The sequence below is a fragment of the Saccopteryx bilineata genome, chromosome 5, assembly GCF_036850765.1.
Source record: "Saccopteryx bilineata isolate mSacBil1 chromosome 5, mSacBil1_pri_phased_curated, whole genome shotgun sequence".
NCBI classification, from domain to species: domain Eukaryota; kingdom Metazoa; phylum Chordata; class Mammalia; order Chiroptera; family Emballonuridae; genus Saccopteryx; species Saccopteryx bilineata.
This window is the reverse complement of record NC_089494.1, coordinates 225275303-225298541: the sequence shown is the minus strand read 5'-3', so window position 1 is coordinate 225298541 and position 23239 is coordinate 225275303. Positions and strand designations below refer to the sequence as shown.

General features: G+C 43.2%; 2 protein-coding genes across 2 annotated transcripts in view; one reads left to right on the top strand and one right to left on the bottom strand.

Annotated features, from left to right (window-relative positions):
• Positions 1–442: 442 nt before the first annotated feature.
• NOA1 (nitric oxide associated 1) lies at positions 443–16341 on the bottom strand. Its single transcript, XM_066232595.1, has 7 exons — positions 14707–16341; positions 12871–13035; positions 11402–11607; positions 8899–9030; positions 5895–6011; positions 2405–2525; positions 443–879 (listed from the first exon to the last, which is right to left on the bottom strand). Exons 1-7 carry the CDS (start codon positions 15866–15868, stop codon positions 671–673), a joined length of 2112 nt encoding a protein of 703 aa, XP_066088692.1. The 5' UTR covers positions 15869–16341; the 3' UTR covers positions 443–670.
• A 135-nt stretch (positions 16342–16476) lies between these two features.
• Positions 16477–23239, top strand: part of POLR2B (RNA polymerase II subunit B) — a 47539-nt gene continuing 40776 nt past the window's right edge. The window contains exons 1-2 of the mRNA XM_066232594.1: positions 16477–16636; positions 21097–21169. Coding sequence (XP_066088691.1) covers positions 16618–16636; positions 21097–21169 — 92 coding nt within the window. The 5' untranslated portion in view covers positions 16477–16617. The remainder of the gene's footprint in view (positions 16637–21096; positions 21170–23239) is intronic.

Below are 23239 nucleotides of genomic sequence, written 5' to 3'. Positions count from 1 at the left end.
AGTGCTCTGATAGTTGCAGAATAGACTATGGATGCCAGAAAGATGTAACTTCAATCCTTTTTTAACCCAGGGTTTTCAGACACTTAACTCGTGTAAGGTAAAGTTATACTTGTTCTCCAGTGTCTGTTCTCCCCTTCTTCCTTTAATAAAAATCTGAAACGGTCCCCATTTCCCCTTACATCTCCCAGCTTTCTGGGGGGTGGGTACGGTGGCCATGTGACTGCTGACCATTGGACTATGTGAAATGATGCATGTAACTTCCAGATTTGTCCCCTTCTTTTAAACAGGAAAGCTGCTTGCTCTTCATCTCAACCTCTCCCTGCCTTCTCCAGGAAAGGATGGCCACTTGCGTGAACACCATGGACCAAGAGATGGAAGACAAGGAGTGCGCCCCCAGCCGGATCCTTGGATGACTACATGGTACACAGCCACCACTCCTATCTTATTTTGGAGACATTTATTTTCTTCACTTTTTCAATATGCCAATTGCTAAGTTCTCTCAGTTAGACTCCAAACATATATACATATACACTCTACAAGAAAAAAACAACTTGTATTTACAAACTCAAACATTACAAATAGGCCCAATTCTGAGTAGTTTAAAAAGGATTGGAGCAGGGGAGCTTTACTAGAGCTATATAGTTACTATTCAGCACGAGCAAGGTCAGCTTTATATTTTTTTCTGTTTTTTCTTCTGCAGATTGTACACAAGGGAAGGAAGCTTCTTGGTTTTATAGGCCACACTTCTCTTGATGCGCTCTCCTTTGATGTTCACAATATGTGGCAAGAGAGGGGGCCGGACTGTCAGCACTGTTCCTTGTGGAGTATAGCCTCGGAGACGTAGTCGGTCCTTCAACTGAGGCGTTACTGCAACCCAGCCTATGCAGGTGTGTGGCGGAACACAAAATGGTGTTAGCAACTGTGTCTCTGAAAACACTGAACCAAACCTTAAAATGGAGGACCGAGGGAGGCTACTGTTCTCCTTCATTCTATTTCTTAGAAAAGCATACAACACATGTGAAAAGGTACAAAGTAGATTGCATTCTGTAACTAAACTAGTATGTATACCTTAAAGTACTCACCTTATGTTAAGGCACATTTTAAAATTTTTATTTATTTATTTATTTGACAGAGACAGTCAGAGAGAGGGACAGCTAGGGACAGACAGACAGGAAGGGAGAGAGATGAGAAACATCAATTCTTCGTTGGGGCACTTTATTTGTTCCTCGACCGAGGGGCTACAGCAGAGTGAGTGACCCCTTGCTCAAGCCAGTGACCTTGGACTTCAAACCAGTGACCCTGCACTGTTTATGATCCCATGCTCAAGCCAGCGACCCTGCACTCAAGCTGGTGAGCCCACGCTCAAGCTGATGAACCTGCGTTCAATCCAGCGACCTGGGGGTTCTGAACCTGGATCCTCCCGTGTCCCAGTCCAATGCTCTATCCACCATGCCACTGCCTGGTCAGGCTTGTTAAGGCACATTTTAAAAAAACATAAAAAGGCACCTGACTGGTAGTGGTGCAGTGGATACAACGTTGACTCCAGAAAGCTGAGGTCATCAGTTTTAAATCCCAAGGTCACTGGCTTCAGTGGGAAAATTGTCCATGTAATCCCAAAGTTTGCCAGCTTGAGCCCAAAGGTTGCTGGCTTGAGCAAGGGGACACTGGTTGACCCCAGTCAAGACACATGAGAAGCAATCAATGTACAACTGAAGTGAAAGCAACTATGAGTTGATGCTTCTCATCCTCCCTTTTTGTCTCAATCAAAAAAAGAGGTATGCCATTTTATATATATATGAAGGCAACTTTATTCTTCTTTAAAAAAGTGTCTGCCCTGTCTGGATAGCTCAGTTGGTTAGAGCATTGTTGGGACGCACAAAGGTTGCCAGTTTGATCCCCAGTCAGGGCACAGACAGAAGGAAATCAGTGTGTCTGACTCTCTCTCTCCCTTCCTCTCTCTCTAAAATCAATCAATACATTTAAAAAATAAAATAGCCTGACCAGGCGGTGGCTCAGTACATAGAACATCAGACTGGTATGCAGAGGACCCAGGTTCGAAACCCTGAGGTCGCCGGCTTGAGTGTGGGCTCACTAGCTTGAGCACGGAGTTGCTAGCTTGAGCATGAGATCATATACATGACCCCATGGTCGTTGACTTGAGCCCAAAAGTCACTGACTTGAATGAAGCCCAATGTTGCTGGATTGAGCAAGGGGTCACTTGCTCTGCTGGAGTCCCCCTCCCCCATCAAGTCACATATGAGAAAGCAATCAATGAACAACTAAGGAGCTGCAATGAAGAACTGATGCTTCTCATCTCTCTCCCTTCCTGTCTGTCCCTCTCTCTGACTCGGTAAAAATAAATAAATAAATAAATAAAATGAAAAAGTGCCTGGTGTGAAATTACCTGCAGAGGAAAACTTGATGTCAGCCACTGCTTCAAATTCCCCATGTCCTTCTTCTAAGGTAATGTCTTCAGCAACAAAAGGAGGAAATTCTGCCATTCTTTCTTTTCCACCCATTGGGACCTTCCATTGAGATAAAACAAAGATGTGTGGACAGTGAAATTAAATTCCCCATAACTCTAATATTAAGTAAAGCACTAGAAAGATAATTCCTTACAGGAATCAAGAATAAAATCCTGGCCCTGGCTGGTTGGCTTAGTGGATATAGCATCGGCCCAGTGTGTGGACATCCTGGGTTCGATCCTGTCAGGGCACAAGTGAAAAGTGGACCATCTGCTTATGCTTCTCTCCCCACACCCTCTCCCTGCTTTCTCCCTCTCTCTCTCACAGCTAGTGGCTCAACCCCGCAGGCACTGAGGATAGCTCAGTTGATTTGAGCACTGGCCCTGGGGTCGTTCGGTAAATCCCAGTCAGGACGCATGCAGGAGTCTGTCTATCTCACACCTTCTCATTTAAAAAACATCCTTTTAAACATTAACTGTTGAAAAAAACCCAAATCACTTCTAGGTCACATGAAAAGAACAGGAAGCCTACATTCCTACTGCCAAGGGCCACCTGTGGGTGGTAACCTCCTGATAGCAAAATCTTGCTTTATTAGTTTACACTGTTTATATAGTCCTCCATAAAGATTTACAAGAGTAATGTTGGGCAACTGAGACAATATCTTTCCAAATACCTTAGCTCTTATAGGCTTGGCTGCCCACAAACGATTAATCTCTGCCTCATGACAAGTTAAGGGTACATAGATGTCTCTGTGTTTAGCACTCGGGACAGAAAGATAGATGTATGGTCCCTTCCCCCAAGGAGATCAGAAGGTGGAAATAACATGTAAACCAATTATAAGGTAAGAGATGTGATGAGAAGCATATATTAAGTATTACAGTTGTGGAGGAAGAAGTAATGAATAGGTTTTGGTTAAGGAAAACATTAATGAATATCTGAGCAGTCTTTTGAGAAATAGGTCAAAGTTACTCACTTGAAAGTTATTCTGGGTTAGCATGTATAGACAAAAAAACTGGAAAAGGGATGAGTTTAGGAAATGTAGTTTTAATTGTCTAGAGTGTATTGTGTAGCATAGGAATTCTCTACCTCGGCACTATTGATGCCCTGGACTGAAAAATACTTAGTTGGGGAGTGGGAAGGCTGTCCTGTGCAGTGTAGAATTTTTAGCATCCTTGGCCTCTACTTGACACCATCAAATTGTGAAAACCAAAAACATCACCAGGCATTGACAAATGTTCTCTGGGGGCAAAGGTCAATGCTGGTTGAGAACCATTGCTCTCCTGGCTGTGGAGATCTATTTGGAGTGGGAGTGGGAGTAGGAGAAGGGCAGTAAAAATTGGAAGCTGAGAAAATACTTAAAGGTCTCAAAAATAGCCTAATGAAAGCATATTACAGCTTGAACTCCAAGGCTGGATTCAGAGATGAACTGTGTGTGTCACACTGGGAGAAGACGGGTTATTGCTTTGGAAATTATCAGTGATGTCCATTCTGAAAGCTATGCAGACGCATGGGGGTAGGACAACACAGAGTTCACGTTTATGAGAGCCATGTCTTACAAACTAAGCAACTTTTCTCTCCTGCAAATCTCAAGCTGTACTTCAACTTTTTTTTCCCTTGAGAGACAGAGAGAGAGGAAGGAAGGGAGGAAGAAAGAAAGGAAGGGAGGGAGAGAGTTGAGAGGCATCAACTTTTAGTTGTGTCACTTTAGTTGCTCAGATTGCTTCTTGTACCTTGAGGTGGGAGAGGGCTCAAGCTGAGCCAGTGACCTTTGGGCTCAAGCCAGCGAACATGGGGTCATGCTGATGACCCCGCACTCAAGCCAGTGGTACCCACGCTCAAGCTGGTGACCTTGGAGTTTCAAATGTGGGACCTCAGCGTCCCAGGTTGATGCCCTATCCACTGCGCCACCACTGGTCAGGCAAGCTGTACTTCAACTTTTGTGTTAGTATTTGACATAAAAATTGAACAAATGTAATAGACCTGAATCTCTGGAATATTAAACTTCAGGGCAGTTATTTCAAAGGAATTTAATTTTAGCATGGCTTTCTTAGGAAATCCAGATAAGTATTTGTAACTCAAGTCAGTTTTGTTTTTATCATCATTGAAGGGCAGATGTATATTTTATATTTTGACTTACTTTTGGTTGCACGAGTATTAATTAATGTTAAATTACCTGTGCATTGGCTGCATCTGATAATTTCGCAACAGTTACGTTCCTTCTCCTCCACCACCGCCACCACCAGCACTTACACGGCACTTAGAACAGTGTCCTGGAACTTAACTTTCTCTAGACCGTGACCCCATGATGTAGGCAAAGGAAACTTGCCTAAAGTCACACAGCTTTGTTTTTTTTTTTTTTAGATTTTATTTATTCATTATAGAGAGGAGAGAGAGAGAGAGAGAGAAGGGGGGAGGAGCAGGAAGCATCAACTCCCATATGCGCCTTGACCAGGCAAGCCCAGGGTTTCGAACCGGCAACCTCAGTGTTTCCAGGTTGACGCTTTATCCACTGTGCCACCACAGGTCAGGCCACACAGCTTTGTTAAGCAGTGGAGTGAAGTGAGACTTGACTGGTGCCAATGACCTTAACATACTTACTAGCCAACAGTGTCTAGACCATCTTGTTAAGAAGCTGAAAACAGTCCCTACTCAATCTCTGGTGAATCTGGTAAAAGCAATTTTACTGGCACAGTAAGTGCCCAACAGGGACTTTAGAAGATGGGAGATAAGGAGTAGAAGCAACCTTGACTGTAAAGAGGAAGAATAAACAGCACACTGAATTTTTTTTAAAGATGAGAGAAATCTTAACATTTACAGGTAGAAGAAAGAGCCAGTAGCGGAGAGGAGAGGCGAGATTATTTTTAAGTGTATGAGATTAAGAAGCTGGGAGTTTTTCCACCCAGACCAGGGCTTCTCAACCTTGGCAGTACCAACATTTCGGTCTAGATACTTCTTTGTTGAGGGGCTGTGCTATGCACTGCAGAATGTTAGCATCTTCTTTGGCCTCCACTCACTAGATGCCAGTAGTACACCCAGTTGTGAGAAAATCGGTAATTCTCTCCCCTCAGCATTATCCAGGACAACTTTCTATAACCATGTGACTGCTCAGCAGCTGAAAAGTGGCTAGTGTAACTGAAGAACTAAGTTTAAAATTTAATTGTAATTAGTTAATTTAAATAGCCACATGTGGCTACCATACTGGGCAGTATAGAGAAAACACAGCTCGGTAACTATTCTAGGAGTCCAACATCCCTTTTTTTATAGGGCCCACTTCTCTTTCCAGCCAAACCCTTAAGGACGAGGTGCGGGGAGAACTAGCTGATGGTATGACACAGACGGTTCTCGCCGACAAAGCCTCCTTAGCAGGGCGCGGAACTATGACGGTGCATGTTAACCTAATGATGCAATCATCAAAGCGTGCCGCCTCACCTTGAGTAACGTATGGCCTGCATGCTTCTGATAGATAGTATCCGCCTTGTCTAAGGAAGTAATGTGCACAGGAAGGATGTTGGAAGCCACAACTGTAAACCAAGCTGACTGACTTCCCTTAAGAAAGAAAGAAGTTATTTTACACAATGAAAAACCCCCCAAACCAGCACATCACAATGCACAATTAAAAAAAACACACAAATCAAACTCATTTTATAAGTACTGGTACAGCAGCTGTAATCAAACTATATTAATGCCTAAAAATAAGGTTGCACAACATGGCAGAAGCTGTGCATTTCAAGAATTTATATAAAACTATGATTCCTTTCATAGGCTTGATATCGTTTAAAGAAATTATATATATATATATATATAATTTTTTTTTCTTTTTTTTTGGACAGAGAGTGAGAGTAAGAGAGAGGGACAGATAGGGACAGACAGGAAGAGAGAGAGATGAGAAGCATCAATTTTTCATTGTGGCACTTTAGTTGTTCATTGATTGCCCTCTCATATGTGCCTTGACCAGGGGGCTACAGCAGACCGAGTAACCCCTTGCTCAAGCCAGCGACCTTGGGTCCAAGCTGGTGAGCTTTGCTCAAACCAGATGAGCCCGCGCTCAAGCTGGCGACCTTGGGGTCTCGAACCTGGGTCCTCCATGTCCCAATCTGACACTCTATCCCAGGGGTCCCCAAACTTTTTACACAGGGGGCCAGTTCACTGTCCCTCAGACCATTGGAGGGCTGCCACATACAGTGCTCCTCTCACTGACCACCAATGAAAAAGGTGCCCCTTCTGGAAGTGCAGCAGGGGGGGGGAGGGATAAATAGCCTCAGGGGGCTGCATGCAGGCCGTAGTACTGCACAACCGCCTGGTCAGGCGAAATGATATATACATTTTTAAGATTTTATTTATTGATTTTACAGAGATGGGGAGAAGCGAGAAGCAACTGATAGTAGCTTCACCCTAGTTGTTCATTGATTATATGTCATATGTGCCTTGACTGGGCAAGCCCAGGGTTTCAAACCGGTGACCTCAGCATTCCAGGTCGACAATCTATCCACTGTGCCACCACAGGTCAGGCAGAAATGATACTTTATATAAATTTGCGACTAATCATGAACAAACACAAAACTCAAGAAATGTGCTAAAGCAATAGCCTTCAAGTTGCAAACAATATATATATATTGTTTTGTATTTTTCTGAAGCTGGAAACGGGGAGAAACAGCCAGACAGACTCCCGCATGCGCCAGACCGGGATCCACCCGGCACGCCCACCAGGGGCAACGCTCTGCCCACCAGGGGGCGTCGCTCTGCTGCGACCAGAGCCACTCTAGCGCCTGGGGCAGAGGCCAAGGAGCCATCCCCAGCGCCGGGGCCATCTTTGCTCCAATGGAGCCTTGGCTGTGGGAGGGGAAGAGAGAGACAGAGAGGAAGGGGGGGGGGGTGGAGAAGCAAATGGGCGCTTCTCCTATGTGCCCTGGCCGGGAATCGAACCCGGGTTCCCCACACACCAGGCCGACGCTCTACCGCTGAGCCAACCGGCCAGGGCCAAGTTGCAAACAATATTGTTGGGGCATTTCCATGTTTTATTTTCCTCTCTCCTCACTTCGTCAAGACTGGGCACAATTCTATAGATACTCTAAAATCCCCAGAATGATGCTGTTGCAAATGAATGCCAAACAAAAACCACATACATAAAAATATACATAAATGGAATTTATGTATAGATTTTTTAAAAATATTTTTTATTTATTGATTTTTAGAGAGAGAGAGAGAGAGAGAAGGGGGAGGAGCAGGAAGCATCAACTCCCATATGTGCCTTGACCAGGCAAGCCCAGGGATTCGAACCAGCGACCTCAGTGCTCCAGGTCGACGCTTATCCACTGTGCCACCACAGGCCAGGCTGGCAGTATCTTTTCTTAATGCCAGGCTATATGGGGCATGTAACATCCTATTGAAGATATAGTTTTAAGCCCTATTACCATACCTTTTATTTTTATTTTTTATTTTTTTCATATTTTATTTATTGATTTTTTAGAGAGAGAGGAGTGAGAGAGACAGAGAGAGAGAGAATGGGGAGGAGCAGGAAGCATCAACTCCCATATGTGCCTTGACCAGGCAAGCCCAAGGTTTCGAACCGGCGACCTCAGCGTTCCAGGTCGACGCTTCATCCCACTGTGCCACAGGTCAGGCTTTTTTATTTTGAAAAGACATTTACTAAAGCTGGGGGCAGTGAAACAATGAAAGGCTTAGGGTAGAAGCAACAGGAGAGCATTGTCGGGGCTGCTGTCAGCTCACTGGAGAGTCAGAGAACAGGGGCCCTGGGACAGGTTCAGGGAGTTAGCCCGGGAGGAGCTGCCGCCCACTGCACCTCTGGGTGCAAGCCTCGTGGGATCCCTTAGAGCAGTGGTCCCCAACACCCGGGCCGCGGACTGGTACTGGTCCGTGGGCCATTTGGTACCAGTCCGCAGAGAAAGAATAAATAACTTACATTATTTCCGTTTTATTTATATTTAAGTCTGAACAATGTTTTATTTTTAAAAAATGACCAGATTCCCTGTTACATCCGTCTAAGACTCACTCTTGACGCTTGTCTCGGTCACGTGATACATTTATCTGTCCCACCCTAAAGGCCGGTCCATGAAAATATTTTCTGACATTAAACTGGTCCGTGGCCCAATAAAGGTTGGGGACCACTGCCTTAGAGTTTAGGAGAAAGAGGTAGGTAAGGAAAACGTGCCTCTTGGGGAAAAAGAGGAGGAAGGAAGAGGAGAATGGTACGGGTGTGCTCTTGGGAGGAAAAGTACTCTACTACTGTATTTTAACCCTTCATTAATTTTTCCAAAATTTTTATAATGGGCATTAAAAAACAAAGAATAGTATATCGATGCCCCATACAGTCATGACACAGTTATCAACATTTTTCCAGTATTGTTCATAAATCTGCTTCCTTAAAATAAATCCCAATACTAAGTCATTTTTTAATGGTACAGACATCCCTTACCTGCAGGAAATCTATGCGGCCTATGGCACCCAAAAATAGAACCATTCCTGGTTTAAGCACAAAAGTTCTTGGAACAATGGAATGCGTTGGCAAAACAATATTGACTTCTTTTTCTGTTAGAAGATTTAAAATCTGTGAAGCAACAGGCAGGTTTTTTAGAGAATTACTTTTATTGAAGATATATTGTGGTTTACCTATAAGAAAAAGCAATGAAAAAATATTCTAGACTTCCTAATAAACCAAATGATGTCAGAATCTGCTGCATATAAAATGTATTCATTCTTTCTGTATAAATTGATCAGTTTACGAATGGCTCCTCTCTTGTTTCACAACTTAATCTGGAGTTAATAAATTTATAGGAGCATGAGACTTCCTTATGTCAGCAGCATCCCCGAATGTTAAAACTGGCATGAACTAAAAACACTGATGATTCAATCCCAAGACAGAAAACATGTACTTACCATCAAGGCTTCTAGGAAGTAGTTTTCAGCTAAAGGTAAGACAGTAAGCTATCTTATGTCCTAGTAGCAAGTATGCATATATTAAATGCAAAATGGTCACAGCATTCTAGGAGCAAAAAAAGAACTTGAAGCACCCCTTTCTAAATTCTGGTCTTTAGCTTACTTACTTCTCCCAAATACTCAGAAGGTTATGAGTCATCTGGCTTTAAGGATGAACATTTCCTTAATAGACTAGAGAAAACAGAAAAGGAAATGCCAGGGAGACAAGATTTTGGTAAGACTTAAGGAATCGAAGTTTGATTTAAAAAGAAAAAGAACAGAGAAGGGAAACAACTTTTATAAACTTAGTTTAGTTATCAAGAAAAATAAGGAAATCAAAAATAAATGATATCTAGAGACTCACATGAAAATACATAAGGGGACTAGTTTCCCCAGCATTTGCATTTGAAGAAACAAATTAAAAGCTACCTGCAACAAAGAAACCTTTTAACTCGTTTTAGACCCTAATGACTTCACAACAGAATTACTTGGTTTGGTTTGGAAACACCGATTTAAGGCATCAAATAAATATATCAATAAACTAGCACAGATGCAAATTACTTTAAAGACCCTTTATATCTAAGCAATTTGAGGGTCTCATTCTGCTGAGAGAATATTTAGCAAATTCTTGCCTTTCTATTTGACAAGAGGGTATATATGATTACAAAAGTTACATGAATCTAAAAGGGAAAAATGAGTTGAAGTTAGTGATAAAAGATTAATAGAAAGCAGTCCAGTTACTCTTAAGTTTTTGATTGCTATGGAAGAAAAGACTGGACACAATAATTAATCCAGAAGGGAAACAAAGTTAAAAGACCCATATGATTCAATGATATGGGTAACTACATGTAATGCAATTCTGAGAATAAAACTCTAAGTAATACTAATGACGCAAAGGAAGAAAAAGTACCTAAGAAACCAATGTTTCATAGGAAAATAGAGAGATAATTAGGCGAATTAGAAACTGGTCAGTAACCAGATTCAAAGGAAGCTGATTAATAGATCTGCGGTAAGGCTGTATCCTGGATGCACACTTGTGTTAATCAATGAATGACGTGAACAATAATCAAAACTGCAAATAAATAAAAAGTTGTGAGATTTAATGAAGATGTAGGATATAGGCTGAATTTAACAAGATAGAATCAAAGCTTCCCAGGAGATATGCAATTGGATTAAAAAGATGTACAAGGGCATGACAGGTAGTTAACCCTATTTTAAATTATGCTCAAATGAGGGCACTTATGCAAGAAATTAAATTCTTATTGTCATACTTTAAGAACAAACACAAATTAGAAAACATTTTGAAAGGGGCCTGGGTTGATGAATAGCCTCTCAGAGAGAACATATTTAGGAATTAAGGACAAATAATCTGGAGTATGTCAGAAAGTAAGTACTCAATATTGGTTGGATGAACTAATGAAAGAAAAGGTAGTGAGGAAGAGATAGGACATTATACTTTAAAATATTTCAAAGTCTGGCAAGGAAAATAGGTATTATATTCATTCTCCATAGCTTTGAGGAACAATGGGTACAAGTTACAGGAAGACTGTTCAGTTCAATACAAAGAGCAGGTCAAAGCCAAACAGGTTTACCTTCGGAGGTAAGGTGACACTGCTTCAGCTGATGATGAGTCACTGCTTGCCGCAGTTCAAGCTGGGTGCCCTCTGATGGTTGTGTTAAAGAGGGCCTTCAAGCATGGAACAGGTGGCTGACTGCAGTGATATGTTAATGATTTCTTCCAACCTCAAAATCTATGATTCTGTAAAATGTTTTCATAACTAAGGTAACAGGCACAATAATACAAGTAGGATATCAGCAGTGAGGCCCAACAAATGAAATATAGAACTTGGACGGCATATAGATTCATCCCTAAACCACTTCTGTGAACGAATCAGAACTCAGTTTATAATGGAAGTATAACCTCCTTTCCTGTGTTCTACCAATTAAGATGGTACTTATGCAATCAAAAGTTAATGTTTATAAAAAACATATCAAACACATACACAATTTTCCTTTGTAATCCCAGGGGTGTCATAGAACCAGTGGGCATCCTTCACATCTTCTGGGGTCAGTTCTACTTGTTTGGTAGATGTATCTGCAACCATACCAGGCTCATTTTCCATGTCAAAGGCAAGGGCATCAGCATCAAACTCAAAGGGAGCGTCGTCCTTCTGTTCTTCTGAATACAAGAATGTTCTTCCAACTCTTCCTAGAACAAGTTACACTGAAGTCATTAGTTGCTCCTTTAAAGCCTTAGACTCCAGACAGATAATTCTAACATTTGTCAAACAAGTTACTAAGACTAACTATGAGCTATGAAAGTGAGGCTATAGCCCTGGCCGAATAGCTCTGTAGAGCATGGTCCCTTGTGCAGATGTTGCTGGTTCAATTCCTGATCAGGGCACATACAGGAGCAGCTCAATGTTCCTGTCTCTGTCTCTTACTAAAATCAATAAATTAAAATTATAGCCTGACCTGTGGTGGCGCAGTGGATCAAGTATTGACCTGGAGCACTGAGGTGCCAGTTTGAAATTCTAGGCTTGCCTGGTCAAGGCACATATGGGAGTTGATGCTTCCAGCTCCTCCTCACTTTCTCTCTCTCCCCTTTCTCTATAAAAATGAATAAATAAGATCTAAAAAAATTTTTTTTAAAAAAGAAAGTGAGGCTACAATGATACAGCTCTGTTTTTTTTGTTTTTTTTTTTTTGTGAGACACAAAGAAAGGATAGATAGGGACAAACAATCAAGTGTATGGCTGGCTGTGTACATCAGGTGGGGGGGGAACTATTGGAAATCAAACTGTTTTTTAGTGAGAGAAAGAGAAGGAGAGACAGACAGGAAGGAGAGAGATGAGAAGCATCAGTTCTTCATTGTGGCACCTTAGTTATTCATTGATTGCTTCATCATTTGTGCGTTGACTGGAGGGCTCCAGCTGGGCCAGTGACCCCTTGCTCAAGCCAGCGACCTTGGGGTCATGTCTATGATTCCACGCTCAAGCTGGCAACCTCGGGGTTTCAAACCTGGGTCCTCAGCATCCCAGGCTGATGCTCTATCTACTGCATCATCGCATGGTCAGGCTCAACTTGTTTTTTTAATAAATAAAGGTTGAAAAAGAGATACCAGGGAAAGGGGGCAATCTAATTTAAAGCTACTGCATGGAGTCAACAACCTGTATCGGTCTGCAAGGAGGGGGCTGTATCTTAGTGGAAATGCTTTTACTGCTGACAATGTCTAGGTGGGCAGTTACTATATGATTCCTTTCCTGGATTTCTCCCAAGTATCTACTGTCTCAATTTTCTCAGCACAATGAACCCTGAGTTTTGAAACAGTGGCCTTACCTTTAAAATGGGCCTAGAATGAGTGGAGTAGTCTCTCCCCACAAAAACTGACTATCCCCAAACAGCTCTACTTCAGGTTGCTCAGCAAAGAATTTTAGCACAGACCCAAGAGTTTTCCTGTAGAAGATGCTTACCTACTACATAACCATGCTTTTTTAAGAGATTAAGTTGAATTTTTTCTTGCTGACTAAGATCTTCTTCAGCTTCAGTTGCATCTTTTTTAAGCCTTTTATGCCTTTGAAACATTCTGTAAGGAGTTGGGTTGCAAATAGGAAATTTCAGAAGGTTTAATGTAGTACCTGAAATACCAAAGAATATATTTTAATAAAAGTGCACAAGGGAATAATGAGAAAAGGAAAAGTAACATTTTTGAGGAGCTGCACACTGGCTTGGGTACTGTGATTTATGTCACTTAACCTTCATGAAAACCCTGTACAAAATTATTCTGACTTTACAGATAAGGAAGTATGTTCAGAAATCGGCTCACAGGCTCAACCAGGATGTGAATCCCAAATCTGCAGGCCTGATTTATTTTCATTTCACCATACTACCATCCTATATAAAAGCACTTCTGTGTATAATTCAGCCAAAGTCTAGGGTAAAGAAGAACAGCTTACCAAGCAAAGTTAAATACTGCCTTCAAAGGAACAAATGAGGCAGTTTTGCCAAATGTTAAATACAAACAGGGTCATAGAAGGCCCCGTTGTGCAATTACAGAAGTTTCTTAAAGTAACAAAATCTCAACATTTCTTCTCAACAAAGCCACACATCATACTGTGTTAGTGAATTATCCAAACGTTAAATGTGTGTAGTATACTGATCGCATGAATAAACTAGAGATAGTGGAGGTAGGTTTAGAAAGTCAAAGGGCTTTCCCGGGAAACATCCAAGGCTACAAGGGAAACTTCCAAAAGAGCAGGAACTTTGTTTTGTTGCCTGGTTTATCTCTAGTGGCTAGAACAGTGACTGAACATAGAAGTGCTCCATAAATATTTCTATTAGAAAATTACTACAACATCTGGAGGGAATCACCCATTAAACCTTGAACCATCTATGACTTGGGTTAGAGAACTTTAGTTAAAAGCCTTGAGTGAATGTCTCTCGGATGCAAACACTAAGAAACTGTTAGTGAGTGACCTTTGTGCAGACACAAAGAAATGCATGTGAACGTTCTTTACAAAATTAGCCTAGAGGTTCTAGATTGCCCTTTCTTTTGTTAATTAACAAAAGAAAAAGAATGTACAGACCCAAATTAGCCCTTTCTCCATATCAGCAAAATGGCCATTAGTCATTTCTTCCCCTTATTACCTGGCCTCCCTCCCTTGTAATCTGGTTACTGTACCTCTGTTCTGCTTCTGATCAATAAAAGCTAAGGGAGAAGGAAATTCAGGTCTTCTTTGCCTCCCTTGGTAGGCCTCCTCCTTTTCCTCTTGCCATAAATTTGTGTCTTGAGTAGGTTTTCTCCTACGCAACACTGGTAGTTCCCAGCGGTCTGGAGTACTACCAGCATCAACTAAATTTCTAAGCAGTAAGCTGATAAAGAAGAGAGGTGTGACCCAAGTAGGGAGAAGTGTTAAAGGTTCCAGACAGTTCCTGGTGTATATTTACCGCATTTCCCCATGTATAAGACAGGCCTTAATTTTGGGGCCTGAATTTTGAAAAAAAAAATGTATTACATAAAGCTACTGCCCTAAGGTTTTAGTCATCATAAAATTCATACGACTCATCACTGTCAAAAATCCATCCATTAGCTTGTCCTCATGTGTGTCTGATGAGAATCACTGTCTTCAACAATGAGCACATAAACAAGCGCAAAAAAGCGAGAAATGCAAGTAAGAAAAACTACAACCACTGTATAAGATGCACCCAGTTTTTAGACCCCAACATTTTCGAAAAAAGGTGAGTCTTCTACATGGGGACATACGATAAGTACCTCAGAAAACGAAAGGGGCGGGCCCTCTAAGACTCACCAGGCCAAGGGGAGATGGTGGCTCGGTCGATAGCCTCAGCGCCTTTGGCAATGCAGTAATCCGACTCCAAGAGCGTGTTGAAGAGAGTGGACTTGCCAGCGTTGGTGGCGCCAACCAGGTAGACGTCGCCGCGGTAGCGCCAGGAGCGCTGAAGCGCGGAGATCAACTCTTCCACTCCATAGCCAGTCTTGGCGCTGATAAGCCGCACGTCCCTGAGTACAGTAGCGGACCTGGCCGAATGATTCGAATTCTCTTCCCCATCGGGTGGCCGGTCCCCGCCGGAATGCAGTGTCCCTCGGTGGTCAGGGGGGTGCAGGAGCCCGGCGCGGGCACAGTCGTCCCAGAGCCGCTCCCGGAGCCGCTGCAGGTAGCCGGGAGCGTCCTGGGGCAGCAGGTCTACCTTGTTCCCCAGCACGATCAGCTGCTTGGGGCCTACTAGCGCGGGCAGGTCGGGCAGCAGGGCGTCGGGCAGATCAAGCAGGTCTACCATGTAGAGCACCAGGGCGGGCCCAGGTTTCCGCAGCGCAGCGCTCACCAACTCCAGGTACTGCTCGCGGCTCACCTGCAGGCGCAGGGCGCGCCGGTGGTGCACCAGTAGCCAGCAGCGCTGGCACACCGTCCGCGCCAGCCCGCCGGCCTGCGCCGCCGCGCTAAGGAACTTCTCGCTCGGCAGGTAGCCAGGCACGCCGGGGTCCTGGCAGTGCAGCTCTGCCCCGCAGCCCGAGCAGTTCAGGCCGCTGGGCTGCACCATCGGGTCCGGGTGGCCCACGACTGGGTGCTCCACGACCCGGTGCACCCGGTGGCTGGCCCGTAGCTTCTCCTGCAGCCGCTCCTCCTGCTGCTGTTGCTTCTGTCGTTCCTCCTCCTCCTGACGCTGCTGTAGCTCCCGCAGCTGCTCTTCCAGAGTCGGTGCGGGCTCCGGCTCCGGGATGTACTCGGGGAACAGAAAACGCTCCTCCATGTCATCTCTTCCTTCGTAATCCCCAGTTGCCGTCGGGCCACGAGGAAGCCCACGTCCCACACCCGATGGGTGTTGGGAGGAGGTGGCGGCCGCGCATCTCCTCTCCAGGAGTGGCTCCCGGAGGCCACGGAGCGGCAGAGAGGGAGTTGATGCCCGAAGTAAGGGCCAGAGCAGTTGACGCGCCAGGCGTGCAGGCAGCATGGGGAATGTGGCCCCCGGCAAAGGGGCGGAGCCACGAGCGCCCACACGCACGGGGCTGAAGGTGCGCGTCAGGCTCGAGGCTAAAGCCTGGGACTATCCGAAAGCTGTCATTTGTCAGCCGCCACACTTGGGCTCCTCCTCCCATGTCTAATCCCGTAAATTCTCGCGGTGAAAGCTCTCTTAAAGCTGCGACAGTTCCCCGCGACCTAAAGTATGTTGGGAAGGCCGAAGTGGCTAGTGATCGTTTTGTCACTTTCAGGCTTCTTCAACGCGTCACCACTGGCACAACCCGCCCTTAGTCATGTTTTAAAAAGCACTGAATATTGGCTTTATAAATGCAATAGAGCATTAAATACTGCGGACTCACGGCTTCAATTAAAACTTTCCATTAATAAGTATTGGCTTTTTCCCCCAGATGTCATTGTTTGCGTAACAGCATCGGAAAATATAAACCTTCCCTGGCTGAAGCCGATCCTCGGACCGTAGCAGCGGTCCCCACAATCGACAGGAAGTGTCGGCCTACAATTTGCGCCTGCGCAATTCTAATTTAACAAACCGTAGCTTACCGTTTGCGCAGGCGCAGATTTTATCCTGGCCTTTTTGTGGGTGGCCTTTGGCGGAAGACGCAGAGTATTGTCGGAGCACCGGAGGCGGAAATCACTTTGTCACACGCTCCCAGTGCCGGTTGTTGCTGCGCACCTTTCTGTCTGTGATTTCAAAAGTTCGGAGTTCGAGAACCGTTTGCCAATATGTATGACGCAGACGAGGGTAGGTGACCCCCTCAGAACGCTTCGCGGAGACTTATCTAAGGAAGAAAACATGGGGAGCTGGACGAATGGAGGGTTTGGGGCCCTCCTCCAAGCCCGCCACGCTAGCGTCCCCGGTCGTGTTTTCTTCTTATCCCAGACCGGGAATGAAGCCAGGATTGGGAGAGGTGGGGGATGAAGGGAATGTAGCGTTAATATTCCCCGTTAGGGTGACACTTGTTCTCTCCACTGCTTGCTACCATAAGACAAATTTCGTTGTTTGTTTTTGAAGTAGAGGGTTCATTTTTTCATTTCCTTTAAGATCAGAGTTAGTGGGTTTATTGCAGAGTTGAGTTTTTGAGCGTCAGCCTGTGCTAGGCCTTGTTCTAGGCTCTGGAAATACACTGCACAGAGACTATTGTGTGGGGGTGAGGATGGGGGTGGGGCAGTGGTCTAGTTTGGCATGCCTTCATTCGTGTTCATAAGTCTAAGTAAATCGTCTTATAAGATGACCTTTAAATTTCCTCTTCCCACGAAATAACACAATTGAGCCAATATGTCTTTTGTTTTTTTCTTTCCACATATATAAGCAGTCATGTGTAGTGTGTTTTGTGTATTTTTAAAGCTCCTTTCTCTATTCTCCACAGCTACTATTTCAAACTTCATTTTTTTCTACCCCCCAATCGCGTGGCCACCCTCACGTTCCTTCTTATTCTCTCAGCTACTACATGGAGAAAAATAGAAAAGCAAAAACTTAAACTCTGCTGTTTAAACTTCTGTCTCATTTACATCGGAGAAATTTAGCATCATTAGAGTCTCCTTTCTTGCCCTGGCCAGATAGCTTGTTTGGTTAGAGCATCATCTCGAAGCTCAGAGGTCGAGGGTTCGATTCCTGTCGGGGCATGTACATGAACAAATCAAAGTTCCTGTCTCTCTTTCCCTTCTTCTCTCTTAATTAAAATCAATAAAATAAACATTTAAAAGAGAAAAAGATTCTCCTTTCTTGACCCATATTTCACTGGAAAACAAATTTGAGGGTTTTTAAGCTTTGTTTTTCATATAATGTATTCTCGTGTCTCAAAATTCAGGATTTCTTGTCCACCACGTGTCCAGTGTAGGCCCCCCTCCATAGCAGATAACCATTGTTCCGCAATTCTTATCACTCCATAGTTCTGTACCATATTCAGACACACAAATGGGATTCTGTTTGCCCCCTCCCCTTCCAGAAAACAAGGAACATTAACACCTCTGTATTTTGGTTTTTTACTTCATATATATGTTGATTTTCATGTCAGTACATAGAGAGCATTCTCTCTTTTTTTTTTTTTTTACCAGCTACATAGACTAGTGAATATTATATATCATAGTTTAAGTAGTGCCGTATGGATGGATATTTGGGTTATTTCCACTTGTTTTCTGGTTCAAATGGTGCTGGAATAAATGATCTTAAACACGTCATTTTGTTGTGTACAAAATGTTTGTAGGATAATTTGTAGGTGTAGAATTGTCAGGTCAAATGATAGACACGTTTAACATTTTGCTAGGTAATGTTTAAGTGACCGTAATGATTGTTTTAATTTATCTTTGCGTTAACAATGTGTAATAATTCTGTGGAGAAGAGTTATAAGTCATCCCGTTTATTTATCAAGTATGCTTCTGCATTGAGTTGACATTCTATTCCTGCCTGTGTCCTTTGATGTCTTTGTTAGGTATGCCCCATCAGTTTTCAGATACTCCTTTTCAGCTGGCTTCTATGTGAAAAATTAGATCTTGTCTGAAAGAAAATAAGTTAAACTTTTTATTGTTTCCTTTTTTTTCCAGTATTTTGCCAGTCTCCTATCATCACAGTAAGCATCTAAAAAATAATAGGCTGCCCTTTTTTCTAATTCCCATTTTCAGGTTCTATCAATTCACTGCAATCTGATTCTGCTCATGTAGCTACATTAAAAAAGCTCTTAATATCAGTAACTTCTCAGTTGATAAATCATGTAGACATCTATAAATTTTATCCAAATCCTGTGGTATGCAACATTGTTGATGACTTCCTCCTGGGAACTCACTCCTTCCTTTTGCCCCATCACTGTCACTTAATTCTTATTTTTTTAATTTTTATTTTTTTTGTATTTTTCTGAAGCTGGAAACGGGGAGAGACAGTCAGACAGACTCCTGCATGTGCCCAACCGGGATCCACCCGGCACGCCCACCAGGGGCGATGCTCTGCCCCTCCGGGGCATCGCTCTGCCGCGACCAGAGCCACTAGCGCCTGGGGCAGAGGCCAAGGAGCCATCCCCAGCGCCCAGGCCATCTTTGCTCCAATGGAGCCTTGGCTGCGGGAGGGGAAGAGAGAGACAGAGAGGAAGGAGGGGGGGAGGTGGAGAAGCAAATGGGCTCTTCTCCTATGTGCCCTGGCCAGGAATCGAACCCGGGTCCCCCGCACGCCAGGCCGACGCTCTACCGCTGAGCAAACCGGCCAGGGCCACTGCCACTTAATTCTTACCGACCTTGCTTTCTTTCTATCTTCTGTTCACATTCTACGTGGATGATTTAATTGATTCTCCATGGCTTTAGTTACCCCTAATATGTGGATGACTTATAAAATTGTGTATCTAGGTCAGATATATATCTAGACAGTTTCACATGGTTGTCTCTCAGGCTCCTCAAACTTGTCACGGCCCAAACTGAGCATTTTTCGTTTACCAGCCCCTCTTCCAAAGCTTCCTCCTCCTGTGTTCTTTATCTCAGTGAATGGTGTCACCCTCTGATGTTGTTAAAACCAGAGTAGCATCGTTCTGATTGTATCTAATCTGTCATCAAGCCATGGGGGTTCCCTCTCCTAAATATGTCAAATCTATTTACTTCTTTGTCCCCTCTGCCACAGTTCTAATTCAGGCTACCACCATTTCTTGTCTAGATTATTTCCTTGGACTCCTTACTGCTTTGTGTGCATCTGCTCCTTTCTATGTAAACTGTTTGTATTCTACCAACCCCATGTTAATGATTCTCAACTTTTTGTAATTTAGACCCCTTTTTTGAGTTTTACATTTATATCTGGTTGCATACTACGGGTATTTGAAGGGGTAAATATTTTGTAAGTACACCTGAAGCTGACCTCGCCTCATCATTTTCTTTCCTTTTCCCACCTTCATCCTTGCTTTTCCTGTGTGGCTGTGAAATTAATCTCTAATCTGTCACCAAAGGTAGAAATCTCTGGCCTATTTTATATACCTTTTTTTTTTTATCCCTATGTATAGGGATCAGTAATTCCAGATTATTCAAGAAGAATTTATTAAGTAATTTATTTTGGATATGTGTCAAATTTTTGAACCCATAGCTCTTAATTTTCACAAAATGTAGGTCAAAATATAAAAACAAAACTACAGCACACTTATTCTTTAACATAAGAACATGAGACTAATATTAGAGGATCAGTGTACACTGATTTTTCAAATGCCCACTTATTCAGGTTATTATTGCTGCATAGCTATCCCATAGTTTGGTTACATAAAAATTAGTTTAATATGTTCATGGATTTAAGTGATCTGGAGTTTGAACAACACGTAGTAGAAATAACTTCTCTGCTTAGTGTTAGTCGTTCACCTGGGAGGACTCAAAGGCTGGGTCACATGTCTGACACCTAGCTTACGAGGACTCAAGGACTAGGATTGCTGACTGGGACATCTGTAATAGCCTCTCCATATGATTTGGCTTCTTACAGTAGACAATTTTAGAGTAGTAGGCCTCCTTAATGGCAATTCAGGGCTCCAGAAGCAAGTGTTTCAGCAAACAAGTCGGAACAACATTGCCTTTCCTCACCTCGCTTCTGTAGACACATATGTCATTTTAGCTGTGTTGTCTTAATTATGGGAGAGTCAAAACCCACCCAGACTCAAAGGAAGGAAACAGCTGTATCTTAATGGTAGAAATATCAAGATGACATTGTAGAAAAGCTTATAAAATGGAAGATATGATTGTGGCCCACTTTGAAAAATATAGTCTGTCATACTTATACGTGTGTGAAATGTTGCTGTTGTGGACCATTGCAGCTTCAGGTGCTGCCCAGTTATTGGAACTCTTTTCTGTCTCCTCACTCTTACCCTAATCTCTGACTAGTCCCTGAGGAGCTTAATGATCAGAGAGGACTGTGAGCTTGGTCCTAGTTATCATCATAGTTAGCTGTTAATAAGAATTATATGGACTTTCTGGAGAAGATGGAAAACTTACAGATTCAAACTTATGCTGAACCTTTGTAGTGAGGCCTCTTTGTACACTGGGAGAATACCTCTGAGATGCACACCTATGCATACATAGATGTATACCTATTTAATTTCATTACAGTTTAATTGAAATTTTAGAAAAGTGAGGTAAAAGGGTTGCTTTTTATTTAGCAGAGACTAAGTATATTTCTGCTATTTCACATCTGGAGCAAGATGTTAATTAGTAGTATTTTATTACAAATTAGTACAATATTTTTGTTTTTTGCAGATATGCAATATGATGAGGATGATGATGAAATCACCCCAGATTTGTGGCAAGAAGCATGCTGGATTGTAATCAGGTAACTTTTTAGACTGAACTGAATAAGCTTTAAAAGGCGCTATAACCTATAAAGGGATTTCTTGCTTATTCTGTTCTTGAAAACTAGATGTTCCATACGTATGTGCTACTTGAGAGCGATTTTCTTATTTTATTTATATATATTTAACTATTTTGGACTTACAAAAACTTTACACAAAGAATTCATGTATATACTTCACCTAAATGTTAAGTTAACTTTATACTGTATTTTCTTTATCTTTTTCTTCATATTTTTTTCTGAAATGTTTGAGAGAAAGTTGCAGACTTAAGAATATTCTTTTATATAACACATCAAAATAAGGAAATTATTATCAATATAATAATCATATTTAATCTGCAGACTTTATTCAGATTTTGCCACTTGTCCCACCAATGTTGTTTATAGAAAAATAATTTTTTTCTGATTCTGAATCCAGCCCAGGACCACATTGCATTTGCTTTTCATGATTTATTCATTTCTTATAATCTAGAACAGTTCTTCAGTCTCTCTCTCTTTCTCTCTCTCTCTCTCTCCCCCCCCTCCCTCTTTTTTTTGCAACAGAGAAAGAGGGGGGACAGATAGGGACAGTCAGGAAGGGAGGGAGATGAGAAGCATCGATTTTTCATTGTGGCTCCTTAGTTGTTCTTTGATTGCTTTCTCATATGTGCTTTGACCAGGGGGCTACAGCAGAGCAAGTGACCCCTTGCTCAAAGTAGCGATCTTGGACTCAAGCCAGCGACCTTTGGGCTCAATCCAGAGACCATGGGATCATGTCTATGATCCCACGCTCAAGCCAGTGACCCTGTGCTCAAGCTGGCAACCTCGGGGTGTTTAACCTGGGTCCTCTGCATCCCTGTCCAACGCTTTACCCACCGCACCACCACCTGGTCAGGCTCTCTTTTTAACCTTGACATTTTGAAGAATACAGGTCAATTACATTTCTTTTTTTTTTTTTTTGAGAGAGGCAGCAGTGATGTTCTGCTCTTGGTGCATTGTATTAGGAGGCACATGATGCCTATTTGTTTTACTATTGTGGATATTAATTTGATTTCTTTATTTTCTCCTTATTTTAAATGAATGGAGTTACAGTAGGTTGTGTTTCAACTCAAATTCCCTTAATTCTAAGTGTAATTTAAAGGTAATAAAACTCACCTGACCAGTAGTGGCCCAGGGGATAGAGCATTGACCTGGTACACTGATGACCCTGTTTTGAAACCTTTAGGTTGCTGGCTTGAGTGTGGGTTCATCAATATGATCCCAAGGTTGCTGGCTTGAGCCCAAGGTCGCTGGCTTGCCCAGGGTCACTCACTTGAAGCACAGGGTAGTTAGCTTGAGCAAGGGTTGCTAGCTCGTCTTGAGTCCCCCTGTCAAAGCACATATGAGAAGCAATCAATAAAAAACAACTAGCCTAACCAGGCGGTGGTGGCTCAGTGAATAGAGCATCGGACTAGGACCTGGAAGACCAGGTTCGAAACCACTAGGTTGCCAGCTTGAGCATGGGTTCATCTGGTTTGAGCAAGGCTCACCAGCTTGAGCCTAAGGTCGCTGGCTTGAGCAAGGGGTCACTTGGTCAGCTGTGCCCCCCCCCCATCAAGGCACATATGAGAGAGCAATCAATGAACAACAGAGGTGCTGCAATGAAGAATTGATGCTTCTTATCTCTCTCTCTTCCCGTCTTTCTGTCCCTATCTGTCCCTCTCTCTGTCACAAAACCTAAATAAGTAAATAAATAAAATAAAAACTAAAAATGAAGTAACTAGAAGTCGATGCTTCTTTTTTCTGTATTTTTCTGAAGCCGGAAACGGGGAGAGACAGTCAAACAGACTCCCGCATGCACCCGACCGGGATCCACCGGGCACGCCCACCAGGGGGTGATGCTCTGCCCCTCTGGGGCGTCGCTCTGTTGCGACCAAAGCCACTCTAGTGCCTGGGGCAGAGGCCGAGGAGCCATCCCCAGCGCCCGGGCCATCTTTGCTCCAGTGGAGCCTCGGCTGCGGGAGGGGAAGAGAGAGACAGAGAGGAAAGAGAGGGGAAGGGGTTGGAGAAGCAGATGGGCGCTTCTCCTATGTG

What these genes read in the sequence shown, in the direction of transcription:
- NOA1 (XM_066232595.1), bottom strand. Translation starts at nt 15,868, where the DNA reads ATGCTGCCTGCACGCCTGGCGCGTCAACTGCTCTGGCCCTTACTTCGG. An exon ending in CACCATCTCCCCTTGGCCTG is followed by an intron (nt 13,036 to 14,706) that starts GTGAGTCTTAGA and finishes TTGGTATTTCAG; the next exon opens with GTACTACATTAAACCTTCTG. An exon ending in GGATTACAAAGGAAAATTGT is followed by an intron (nt 9,031 to 11,401) that starts GTATGTGTTTGA and finishes GTTGCTTCACAG; the next exon opens with ATTTTAAATCTTCTAACAGA.